The 14,094-nt window shown below is 30.5% G+C and overlaps 2 protein-coding genes across 10 annotated transcripts in view; one reads left to right on the plus strand and one right to left on the minus strand.

Annotated features, from left to right (window-relative positions):
• Positions 1-14,094, plus strand: part of LOC140051112 (calcium/calmodulin-dependent protein kinase type II subunit delta-like) — a 117,859-nt gene that overhangs the window by 52,706 nt on the left and 51,059 nt on the right. The window lies entirely within an intron of this gene.
• On the minus strand, positions 816-4,885 carry LOC140051185 (uncharacterized). Its single transcript, XM_072096319.1, has 3 exons — positions 4,682-4,885; positions 3,836-3,997; positions 816-3,341 (listed from the first exon to the last, which is right to left on the minus strand). The coding sequence occupies exons 1-3, from the start codon at positions 4,797-4,799 to the stop codon at positions 1,927-1,929; spliced, it is 1,695 nt and encodes a 564-aa protein (XP_071952420.1). The 5' UTR covers positions 4,800-4,885; the 3' UTR covers positions 816-1,926.

Below are 14,094 nucleotides of genomic sequence, written 5' to 3' on the forward strand. Positions count from 1 at the left end.
CCCAATGGAAATAAGCTGATAAGCTTTTTGGGCTACTGTATCCTGGAAAATCTTTTATAAATGTATTATTTGTAATGTCCGTAATTTATGTTATCACTTTGTATATATATATATTTTATGATGATTTTCCTAATAAATTTAAATCAAATCAAATCATACCACTAGTGTTGTTTACACAAGTAAGTAAAGTGCAAACAAACGTATAGTTAATATTCAATCCATTATTGTGAATGTTCAATGTGTGCATGTTATAGGTGCCCAAATCATATTGCAGTGTTTTGTTTGATCTTTGTAGTAGAGCTAATCATTTTTAAACAGCGCCACCAGTCGCAATTAATTTCACAGTGCACTGAAATTAAATTAGAATGATGATAATCTATAGAGTGTTGTATTGGTACGTGGTGAAATATCACTTTCATTAGTAAACATGAATTAAATTGTTATATTTCCAATTAAAGTCCATATTAAATTCATTCAAATGTCATCATATAAATGTTATCGCATAAAAGACTGTCTCAGCTCTGATTTGCTAGGGTGATTTCCTACCAATTTTAGAATCTCTTCTAAAGCTGTGTCTACAAAACAATATGGTGTGTCCATATATGGACACAATGACATCATATTTGGAGATATCGCTACCATATTTGGGTACATCAAACTTTTTTGGTTAAACTAGTTTGATAGTGTAGACAGAGCTTTAGATTCCACTGTGGCTTAACACTTGAATCCCAATTTGGCTTTGATTTTTAATTGTTTGGATTTGCACTGTGGAAAATCAAGAGTTTTTCTTAAACAAAACATAAAATTAACACTTCAAAAATATGTTTTTAATTTTTAAAATTTATTTCCCATAAAAATTACAAATACCGTAGTTGTCATTTGATACTAAACAAAATGTGAAAAACCTGACAAAGCCTTTCGCTTTAACAATTCTTCACAATTCTGGAAGAAAAACAAGCCTTCTGCTACATTCATTGCAAAATAAACAAGCAAAACATTCAATTTATAAAATAAGTATATAGGTATATCCTGATAAAATACTAATGGAATATTATGTATGAATTACAAAAATATACAGCAGTAGTTATAAATGATGATATGAATATTATTTTATATATGTATGATTATTATTTATGTATCCCTTTTACACCGGCAGCAAAAATGCGGAGTTGATCCGGATTTGTGTAACTCAAGTTATACCCGGGACACAGAAATGTGGAAATGTAGGCCGGTGTAAGCAACGTAAAAAATTAAGTCAACACGGGACGGACCTGTGTACTTGCATGTTCGCGGTGTAAACAGTCCCGCATTGGTTTTCCTGGTTGGTTGCTATCCTCGCTCACTATAGTATTTCCTGGTTGGTTGCTATCCTCGCTCACTATAGTATTTCCTGGTTGGTTGCTATCCTTGCTCACTATAGTATTTAATTTATAAACAATTAAGATAAGACTGATTTTGTTTATTTGCTTATGTCGTAATAAAACGTATGTTTACTTCATTTTTTTTTCATTTTTATATAAAGAAATATTATTCTTCACGAGTGGACTCAATTTGTTTGTATTGCCATAAAAAAACTGTAGGAGATATAATGAGCAGACCGTTACTAGGGTGTCTCTTCATGCGTGAGAGGGCGATATTTTGATTAATCTAAAACATTTATACAGGTTGTTATTTTGATTAATCTAAAACATTTATACAGGTTGTTATTTTGCAGTGTAAACACATGCAACCCATGTCATTCCCCAGTTAATGAATCAGGTTTGAAATGAAAATGTATCCGGGCACGAAACATGTTTGTTGTAAGCTTGGCGGTGTAAAAGGGGTAACGTATATGGCACTATTGACAAGTATTGGTTACATTGAATTAATAATATAAATATTACAATTTAAAAGTAAATGCAAGTTCATTTTCAAGATTCAAGAAGATTAAACATTAGGTAACCATTTTGACTCCGTGAACAGTTGTAACTTATGAATGTCTATCAGGGTTAGATCAAGTTCTTCCATCATTTTTTGATCTAGATCCATTAGTAATCTTCCATCAATCCCATTTTCTCTGAACTTTTCCACATGTTTTTCTAACTTTAGAAGATTTAAGCAGTCTTGTACATCTTGACACGTCATGTTACTAAGATCATCTGGAATGTCAGCTTTGCTTCTGATTCGGTGTCTAGAACGTCGAAATAAATGTTTCACCTTGTCCCCAAGTGATGGTTTTACTTTTTTTTCATTTTCAGAAACTGTCAAATATGAGATAAATCCAGAGGGTTCTTTTTCTTCAGGAAGTTCTGTGAGTTCCTCATTCTTTAAAGGACATTCTGTGAGTTCCTCATTCCTTAGAGGAAGTTCTGAAGGAACCGGTTCTGATGCTTCCAGAAATACAACATCCTTTGGCTGTGGCCAGAAACCATGACTCATATCTTCATATTCATCACCACTTCCCTCATCTGAATTTTCTTTTTCATTTTCATAAATATGTCTCTTGGCAGGTACATCGTATTCTGGTTGTGGCCAAGTTGTTACATAATTATCAAACACCTTGCCTTCAACACAATATTGAAATAATGGACAATCTGTTGGTTCAGGTAGTATGAGATTTTTGAGTTCAGAATGTGTAGGATCTTTAAGTTTAGATTGTGCAGGATCAAAAGGCTCAATTTGCTCAGATGGTTTCACAGATGCTATTTGACTTTCTAGCTCAAAAGGTGTACCTGCATATAAATCGATTTCCTCAGTTGATTTCACAAAAGGTTTACAATATTTGTTCTCAGGTGTGCCTGTATGAACATCTTCCTTTGATGATTTAGGAATGTTGTGCTCAGAAGGGTTACCTGTAGAATCATAAGGCTCAGATGATTTCTGAGACGGTTTATGATCATCATGCTCAGAAGGTTTTGGGTCATTATGCCCAGAAGGTGTATGGTTATTATGCTCAGTTGGTTTCTTAGACGGTTTAGGACCTTCATGCTCAGAAGGTGTTAGTTCATTATGCTCAGTTGGTTTCTTAGACGGTTTAGGACCTTCATGTTCAGAAGGCTTCTGATGTGCTACTGTTCTTTTATCAATTTTTTTAGGTTTTGCTTTTACAGGAGGTTTGACTGGAATGTTGTTTTTAACACTTTTTGGCTTTTTAGGCACTGGAGGAGGTTTTTGAGCTGGTATTGCTGAGTTTTGTACAATGTCTTCCTTGTCATTCAACCCAGATGTTATCTCCAAAGGCAAAATAGATTGAAATTCATTTTTATTTCCTTTATTTCCTTCATCCTGTTTTTTTTCCAAAGGTTGTTTGCACTGTGGTTCTTGTTTCTCCTGAACTTTAAATTGCGCATTGACAATTATTTCTGGGAAAAAAAATACAAATAGGAAATATTTATTAACCTTCTTCCTTTTAGTGATAGAATAGTTCAAGTTGAAGTTCAAATTTATTCACATAATGCAAACATATACAAAATATAAAAGATACAAGTGGTTGGAAATTAAGTAAATAATAGTTGCATTATGCCTGGAGAATACCATTTAAACCCCAAGGGGCTTTAAGCCTGGATCCACCAGAAAGAATAAAAAAGTTAAAAATAATAATAATAAGCATAAGGTGAAGGTTAGCTACTGACAGACAGGGACGGACATGTACGACGATACAAACACGACAAGGACGACAGGAATAGATATTTAATATGTAATTAGATTATTATTATTGTATTGAATTTCATTAAACTATTTTCATTTTGATTTAGTTTTAAAGAGTTATTTAAAAGTTAATAAAGTAAACTGCAACTTTAATTTTATGGTATTGATCGCTATTGAAAAAATTAAAGATTCAATATATACAAGTCACCTGTATTGCCTTGATAATTGTTAAAGTCTTCATCTGAGACAATCTTGAGAACAGCATCATAAAAACAGCTCAGTGTTGTTTGTTTGCTTCTATTAAGTGCAACTTTAAATCGGATTTCCGGACAGTCAATAGGAATACACTCTATTTTACTAACAACACCATCTGTGAAGAAACATTTACATGGTTTAACAATAACAGTAATATCTTGACAGTTTATAGGCCCCCAACTCTCCTGATAATCATGAGGAGTCTCTTGTAAATAGGACGCTCTATAATGTTGATGTTTTCAAGTGTATAATACCTTCATACTTAATGCCAATTAATTATTTGAAAAAATTGATAATAATGGTGAAAAAATCTTATTCAAATAAGTTGATATGAGATCTTTATCTTTATATGGGATGAAATATAAAATAGTTTGCCCCCTGTCACTCTCTGCATTTTCTTAGTTTCGATTAAATGTAACACAATAATATTTGACATAACACTCTTTGAAATACCAATACTTTTGCCAGACAATGTCCTCTTAAGATATGCATGATCGACCGCGGCAATAGAAATAATTGTGGGTTGGTATAACGTCATGAACAATTAATAATATTGTAAATTTCCTCTATAATCATAATATATTTATAGAATATTTAGTAACTTAAATATTACTGATTTAATAAATATTTAAAAATTATATTTTTTTATAAACATAGATAATTTTTCTTTCCTTGACCTTTTTAAAATGTGTTGACTACTAAATGAATATTATTAAATCATAGATTATTGTTATTATTAACTATTCGTTACATAAAAAGGTAATTTTTTTAAATGATATAAAATTGTGCAAGTCCTCACCTTGAGAAATACAAGTTCCCACTAAATACTTCATTAAGCCTCTTTCTTTCAATGTAAGCTCAATATCTTTGGTTTTATTCGGAAAATGTTTGCATCTAATGTTCATCGGCAACCGCATGTCTTTTTCAAGAACCACTTTTTCTTGTTGTGCATTTGAAACACCTACAGTATATATAAATAAGAGTCTAAGGCTATTGATTTTTGTAAATAAGTACCTTAAACAATTTCTTTCTCCACCCCCATCCTCTTCTTCTCTATCAGCACCCCCCCCCCCCACCCCATAATCATCCTTCCTTCCTCCATAAAAGATATTTTACATTATCAAAAGTAATTTGTGTTTATATTTTTTATCACTTTAAGTGGTGTAATAAGAATAATTAGAGTTGTATCTAACCTTCTGTTTCTGGTTTAAACAGTATAATATTGGAGTTGGCTGGGATACTGAACTCATTACCTTCTCTATCGTCAGCTAAAAATCTTGACTGGTTCTTAACACTATGTATGTATAAAATCTATAGTAGTAGCAAATATATAAAAACAATATTATAAACTAATTTAAATGTCATTAAGAAAAATAACAATGGTGAAATATAAATACTTGAACATCAGAAATAGGCAAAATTAAAGTGCAATTGAAAAAAACACCTTTTGGTTTGAGATTGCAACATCTTTATATAGATCAAAATAGACTATGAATGAAAATGGTTATATTGCTTGGAAGCAAAATAAAATAAAATAGTAAAAAAAAAAAATTTGTCTTCAAACTTACTTGATCTTTTTTGTATCCTTCATAAAAATTAGGACCTCGCTTACAACTTACAACTTTAACAATCTTGGGAAAAGATTCTGTTCTGGCCAAATCGCCTGCTGTAAAACTTTGATAGGACCAGGAAGTCTCCGCAAGTTTATCAAACTCTGCCATGTTTCTACTGTGATATGATATGCATGAGGAAACTAGTAGTAGTGCTTTATATAATGTAGTTTATGCTTGTGTAGATAAATACAATCAATTCATTGCTATTTATAGTCACTCTGGAAACACATTTTGTTATTGGTATTTTTAGTGTTCATGGATAATTTTGACCACACAAAATGTATAAGGACTGTGCATATTTTTTTTACATTTATCTTGTGATATAATTTCCCGAAGGATAGTAAAATCAAACCAATACTTGCTGTCAACTACTGAGACCATTCATTCATAGAAGCATTGATGATGAAAGTTTATATTGTCCTAAGGCATGACTCAACTTCAATAAAATTTGTTTGAAATTTTAAAATGTTTTGATCAAATCTTTTTGATTTCAAAAAGTCAAGATGAAGTAAAACGATAATACTGTATACATTGTTTAATGAGCTATTATTTTATTTTATTGTAGTTAATATTATCATCATGCATTCTGCATTCATGTTACAGTTTATTTCAATACTAATAATCATCCTTAATAGTTATGAAAATGAATATTTGATATCAATATTATTTATTTTTCTCGTGGTGCAAACACCAATTTTATTCACATTCATATTATTTCATGTCATTACATAAAATCATATTATTTAACACATTTTTGTTAATTCTAAATGTCGTTAAAATTCATCAGTAACATTTTTACATTTATGAATTCCGTATTACCTCCTTTTTTCATTAATTTTCTTATATTTTTCTATACACTTGACAATGAGCACCATTGTCATCTATCTCGTTTTAAAATATTTCACACATAAGGAATTTGTGAGTTTTTCATTTGTTTGTTTTCATTTTACAACCCGGATCAATATTTGTTATTTTATCATCCTTCAAAAACAGTTACAGAAGTAATGTATTATTTTTCGAAAGCTACAAGTATACAATCAAATGAACAAATACAAAAAAAGCAATGGTATTATGGAAAGTAAGTCAACACGACGTCCAACGCACCATTAAATCTGGATTGGATGTATTTTGCAAATTTTTGGTGTTTCTATTTTGTCTATTTTGTAAGTTTTGTATAAGACTTAATATGGTAATTATAAAAAGTACAAAATGATAGAACACAGCTTAAAACAGTTTTTATGAAAAGAAAAAAAATTCAAACATCTATAAAAATACAACTATATTACAAAACAACTTTAAAAATACAATTACAATGTTAAATTAATAACTCCTTTAAATCCTTGTTATTCTTGTATGAGTATGTTTCTTATTTATTGCTTAAATGCTTTTTTTGTTTTCATTATATTTGTTTATTGTATGTAAATCAAATGAAAACCAACCAACCAAATTTCAGTTGTACCTACAGTAGTTGTAAACATGACAATAATATTTTATAATAAAATTCTCTATAGCGCCCTCTATTTTTGTATATTTAAATTTTGGCACAGTAGTAAATTGTTACAAAGACTACATGAACACAAAAACAGCTAAAATGGTAATCATAATTTTTAACAATTAGGTAACCATTTTTCCTTGATAAACATTTCTAATTTGAGTATTTCTAACTCTTTTAAATTAAGTTCTGTCTTCATTATGTTCTGGTCAAGATTCATAAGCAAGTTTCCATCAATCCCAATTTCCTGAAAATCTTGCACATGTTTGTCTAACTTTAGAAGTTTTAGGCAGTCTTGGACCTGATTACATGTCATGTCAGAGAGATTGTCTGGAAGATCCTCATTAGTTCTGATTCTGTGTTCTTCTTGAAGCATGATTTCTTTTGCTACAGTGGCTTTTGATTCCTTGTTCCTTGGAGGAGGTTGATGAGACTGACATTGCTTAGTTCTTTGAACATTGCCATTAACATAAAATGGATCAGGTTTGTTAATTTTCTCAAGATATAGAAATTTATTTGTTGATGTCACGTTCCTTGGAGAAAGCTGAGGAGACTGGCATTGCTTTGTCTGTTTAACATTTACATTAACATATGGATCATATTTCTTACTTTCCTCAACATATAAACATTTCGATTTCTCAATTTTTAAAAGTAACATTGGAGACTTAGGTGTTATTTCAACGTTTATACGATATGTCATATCATCATCATGTTTCTTACTTTTTTCATGTACTTTTGTTGTCTTATTTCTTGGAGGTAGCTTTGGAGAATCATTTGGCTTTTTATGACAATGTACAATTTTAGACATGTATATGTATTCTTCTTCTTTCTTTTCTTGTATGTCTTTAGGTTTGTTTACATGTTCTGTTTCATCAGATTGAACGGTGTTTTCTTCAGAGGGATGATTCTTAAAGTCATGTATAGATTCATAACTACCATCACTATCAATATCACTATCAATATTGATTCCCTCTATTGGTTTAGTAAACAGCTCCTTCTGAAGATATATATTTTGTCCAATTTCAGTTGTTCTTTCTTCATAACTAGTAGAAGCTTCTATTTTGGGTTTACATTTTCTTTTGTATGATTTCTTTGATGAATTCATAGAGTAAGCATTTACCTCCTTAAATGAACTACTCCTAGCCAAATTCTGATCATCTACCTTTATAGAGGTGTAGAATTTTGATCGGATACTTCCTTTATTCTTATCTTTTATTTTTTTAGAAGCGTTACTTTTCTCAGGTCTACATGAGCTATTTTCTTCAAACTGGAGTAGTTTTGGCGGACCATTTATAATCATATCTGAAAATGGATTTTATGTGTAATTTCCTATATACTTAAAATAACAAGTTTTTTTTTCAACTATTGTAGCTAACTATTACTGACCTAAAATAAACAAGGAAGTAAATATGTTAGACAGTTATGAATCAATACATAAATGATATGAAAGATCTCAACCAACTATTACATTTCATGCAAGTTAAAGAAACAAGATTTTTAAAACTTTAAAGATATATTGTTGACCAAAAAACTTGTTTTTTTTTTTCAATTTTGTTGTTGAATATGCCATTTTAATGTCACATAATAATGGCACTTTGACCAAAAACTGGATCGAAAAAACTTGAAAAAAATTTAATTTTAAACAAAAAATACTTAAATTAAGTTTTTTTTTTTGTCTTTTTATGAGTGAAATCATTATTATTATTTTTTTTGAGGACAATACATCTTTAAATACACATTAATACATTTACCATAATATATAGACTTTAGAAAATAAGAAAGTAATTTACCAGGGTTTCCTTGATAACTATTAAATGTACTTTCATTGATGACACCGTGAACAACATCTTGGACATGTTCCTCAAATAAAGTTAAACGATCGTCGATACCATCTCCTATCATAAGTGGAACTTGCAGACTTAAGTTACTGCACTCAGTTGGAATACACTCAATTAACTTTTCAGAAACACCAGCTAAATTAGAAACATTTTTATCATTTCTATTTTAATGTTGATATAACTTAATTTAGTTTAAATCTAAAGTTATTAATTAGTACAACTTTTGCTTGAATCACCCTTCCTTTGATTCTAACAAAACAAGTAACAAATGTTTATAAGTTGAATTGGGAGCTTATTTTCATTGTTCTATTTAAAAAGGCAGAAGTGACTTCAATAAAAAATGAAATATTCTCTCCATTCAATGAATACAAACATTCATATTACGGTACACACAATAACACATTTTAGATTGGTTTTCCAATGTACATCATTGACAAAGAAAATGTATAAAACCTAAGTGTTAAGTAGAAATATAAAGTAGAAGATAATGTTACCTTCTGAAATACATGTTCCTATTATATATTTCATCAAGCCCTTTTGTTTGATTGTCAGAACAACCTTGTCGTTCAGTAAATTCGGCAATTTTACGCATTGGAGCGAATGCAACTTTACTTGAAGTGGAAGTTCCAGATCTTCATGTAAAAACACAACTGAATCTATTTTCAAAATTTAGTGTTATTACTTTAAATAGATAGTTTAAATCAAAGAGTACAGTTTACAAGCATGTGAAATCAAACAAAAGTGCATATATCCAGGAGAAAAGCAGCCCTGTGTACATCCCCAAGGAAAAGCAGCCAGGACATTAATGATAATGGGAAAAGCAGCCGGGGTACATCTCCAGGAAAAAATCAACCTAAGGACAAGCATCCCAAGAACAAGCAACCAGGGGACATCTTCAGGAAAATCAGCCAGGGGACATCCCCGGCAAAAGCAGCCAGGGGACATCCCCGGCAAAAGCAACTCTGGGTAATTGTTTTCGGCCTTCATTGATTTTTCAAGATTACAAAAAAGGGTTTCTTATTAAATATGATATTTAATTAGAAATCAACAAAAGTACCTTCTTGCATTTCTACAGTTATTAATCTAATTTCCGAGTTGATAGGGATACTGAACTCGTTGCCGCCTTCATCATAAGCCAAAAATCTTAGCTGCTCTTTAATGCTATGTAAATATAATACCTATAGTAGTAAAAATGAATACATTTGTTTTAATATATAACAAATTTCAAATAAATATTTTGATCACCAGCTATGATGATAAGTAAACTATCTTATTATTTTTGACCAGGATTAGTATTTAGTACAATTAAAAAAAGAAATAATGTTTGTAATTATTGTGTTTAATACCTGATCCGAACAGTAATCCTCGTAGAATCTATCCCCCAATATACTGCTTGATATTTTGACAACAATTGGAAAAGATTTCTCCTTCTTAGCCAACTCACTTGGTGTATAGTACTTGCTTGACCAGATAACATTTGGAAGCTCCTTGCTTATAATCTCCATTTGGTTGTTATATTTCTATGACCACATTTTATGTTCTTAAAATAGGTCACAAGCGTGCAGAGTAAAACTCTTAGAGTTCAACAAAACATCTCTCCCATATAATTCCATGACTAGCTGATGTCATAAAAAAAGGTAAATGATAATGTAGGCCATTTCCTAGATATTGCTTTGCAAACCCAATTATAATAATAGCATATGTGTATCTAAATTAACACGGAACTACTATATGCAACCTTTATCAGATATTTCAAAGTACTGTAGACACAGTTTAAATAAGCAAACTGTTTATTTTTTTTAAATTACGAGAAATACTGTAGTGTCAAATAATTAAATAATTGTACTTCCTTATCAACATTTCGTGTTAATAATAATTTTTATTGACATACACCATTTACATCTGTGGCATCCAATCTATGAAAGATGCACCAAAACATCAAGATATTAAACAACCAATTTACAATAATGTTCAGAAACTGTAACAATAACAAATAGTCCAAAGAATCTATTTCCTCAAAGGTACAACCCACACATCTAACCTTCAAAAATCGGTTTTTAACAGTGTATTATACCATGGTTGAAATTGGTTAACAATAACTTAAATATTAACAGTAACTTAAATTAGCAATACCAGTACAACATCAATCTGTTTGTTTATTTGGTTTCCCCACACTTAATGCAAACATTGAATACAGATTAATAATGATTTTAAATGAAAATGAGTGTGGATGGAGATCAAAAAAAGCTATATTGAAACATATTAATCTAAATTGAAATTTATTTCACTTGAATATTGGTATTTCATATTAATGTATTAATTATTATTAAATATTGTTTAAAAAACATTCAAGAGATAAAAATGTACAGTAATTTGTTTGTAATATGCTATTGTAATCAATGCTATAAGGAAATGGCACTTGGAAGTCATCTGGGGATGTTATGACACGTAACAAGTTACTTAATGTAAAAAGGAAACTAATAAGCTTCACATCGTCTTCCTATTCAGGCTTATTTAAACACGAGGTAACCATTTATTCTGGATAAACATTTCTAATTTAAGTATTTCAAAATCTGTGAAATGAAGTTCTGACCTCATTATGTTGTGGTCAAGAGACATAAGCAATGTTCCATCAATTCTATCTTTCTGGAAAACTTTGATATGTTTGTCCAACATTAGTAATTTTAAGCATTCTTGAACCTGCTGGCATGTCATTTCAGAAAGATTTTCTGGAACATCCTCAATACATCTGATTCTGTGTTCATCTTGAGGTGCCTTCCTTGCAAGAAGTTTTGGATTAATGTCTTGCTTTGAACTTTTGATAGTTTTATCAAATTCTTGGTATTTAATCCTATCATAATCATCATATCTGTAACAACTGGCTCCACTGTCATAGTTTATTTCTGTAGTGGCATCCTTTTCAAGGTCAACAACCTCTAATGAATCGTCTTCTTTCCAAAAGGTATTTGCAATAGACTCTTTCTGTTGGTCAATTACCTCTAAATACTCATTCTCTTTCTCCACTGTTGACTCTTTCTGTTGGTCAATTACCTCCAAATACTCATTCTCTTTCTCCAATGTTGACTCTTTCTGTTGGTCAATTACCTCTAAATATTCATTCTGTTTCTCCACTGTTGACTCAGTCTGTTGATCAATTACCTCTAAATACTCATTCTCTTTCTCCACTGTTGACTCCTGTTGGTCAATTATCTCTAGATAGTCATTGTCTTCCACTGTGGACTTCTGTTGGTCAATTATCTCGAGATAGTCATGGTCTTCTTCCACTGTGGACTTCTGTTGGTCAATTATCTCAAGATAGTCATGGTCTTCTTCCACTGTGGACTTCTGTTGGTCAATTATCTCGAGATAGTCATGGTCTTCTTCCACTTTGGACTTCTGTGGGTCAATTGTCTCTAGATAGTCATTTTCTTCTTCCACTGTGGACTTTTGTTGGTCAATTGTCTCTAGATAGTCATCGTCTTTCTCTACCATTTTTGCAGTGAACTCTTTCTGTTGGTGAAGTAAATAATTCTTTCCCATTCTTACAATGGACTTTAAATAACCGTCTTCATCATCCGACTCTTTCTCCATTATTTCAGAATAAACATCATCATCCTCAGTGGATTCCTTCTGTGGGTCAATTATCTCTGTATAATCATCTTTGTCTGTGACTTTTCCAGTGAATTTCTGCATGTAAGTTATGTTTTCATAAACGTCATCACTAGTATCACTTAGGGGTTCATCTGTAATGTTTTCATAATTGTCATTGTTTCGATGAAGATTTCCTTTATCAACATTCAATAGCTTTTTATCAATTTTTGTAGATTCATTTATTTCATCTACTACAGAGTAGTAGTCATCTTGACCACTACTAACGTTGGAGGTATCCTCTGTTTGATGGATGGCCTTTTTCATGTTCATTATTCGAAACCCCTTTTTCTTTGCTTTTCCTACATCTTCAATTTTAATTAGGTTTGGCAGAGCATTCGCAATAATATCTGAAAGTTAAAATAAATTGTTCTTCATTTGCATGTAAATGTGAGAAAATAAAACTCAATTTCCAAATCTTTATATAATTAACTTTATTTACCTGAGTTTCCTTGGTAACTGCTAAAAGTTTTCTCATCGATGACACTGTGAACATATTGTTCAAATAAAATCAACCGATCATCGGTACCATCTCCTATCATAAGTGCAACCTTTAGACGTAAGCTACTGCACTTGGTTGGAATACACTCAATAAAGTTTTCAACAGCATCTGATAAAAAGAAACATAATATAATATTTTTCAAAAACTTGGAGACATTCTTTAAAGATTTTTTATTATATTTTAACATCCTAAAAATTATATGAATTTGAAGTATATGGCAAGCATGCAAAAAAGTAAAAGAGGTCTTTATTTATAGCCTTGGTACAGAATTTAAACTACTGTACTACAAATATATAGTCAATGACATCAATGATAGATTTTAGAAATTACAAATTGTTATTACCTTCTGAGATACATGTTCCCATTAAGTATTTCATCAAGCCCTTTTGTTTGATTGTCAAAACAGTGTTTTTTTTCTTCACCAGTATTTCTGGTAGTCTTTCGATTGGCCAGCAATTATTTTTCGCTTTAACTTTAAGAGGAAGTACCATGTCTATATGTAGATATACTGTTTCTATTTTTAGAATAATAAATCAAATTAATATGTAAAACATGTTTGATTTTGGTATCAGGTCTTAAAACTTGTAATGCAATACAGTGATATATCCACCTAGTACAAGTTGAGAACTTATAATCAATAAAATATGGTTTTTGTTGAACATCAACTAACCTTGTTTGTCTGCAGTCACAAATGCAATATCAGAGTTGATAGGGATACTGAACTCATTGCCTTCTTCATCGTAAGCCAAAAATCTCAGCTGCTCTTTGATGCTATGTATATATAACACCTGTAGTAACAATGACGTTTTACATATCTTTTTATTGCCAGAATAATAATATAATTACATAATTAAGTTTTGACTAAAATAAAATGTATTTATGAGTCAATCCTATTATAGAATTTTTGCAGAATTTTTTTTTAAAAATCAAAATCAAATAACTTTATTTTGTCCTCAATAGGAAAATATTTTGAGTGTATTTCATAGTAATACATACAAATATTTAAAACATTTGGTTAAAAGTATTAAAATATGTAAAAACACTATATATAAGCACTTGCTTTAAAATATAAAAAACATCATAATAGTATACGGGTAACAAGGGAAGTCACAAATATAC

Source organism: Antedon mediterranea, chromosome 6, assembly GCF_964355755.1.
Source record: "Antedon mediterranea chromosome 6, ecAntMedi1.1, whole genome shotgun sequence".
NCBI classification, from domain to species: domain Eukaryota; kingdom Metazoa; phylum Echinodermata; class Crinoidea; order Comatulida; family Antedonidae; genus Antedon; species Antedon mediterranea.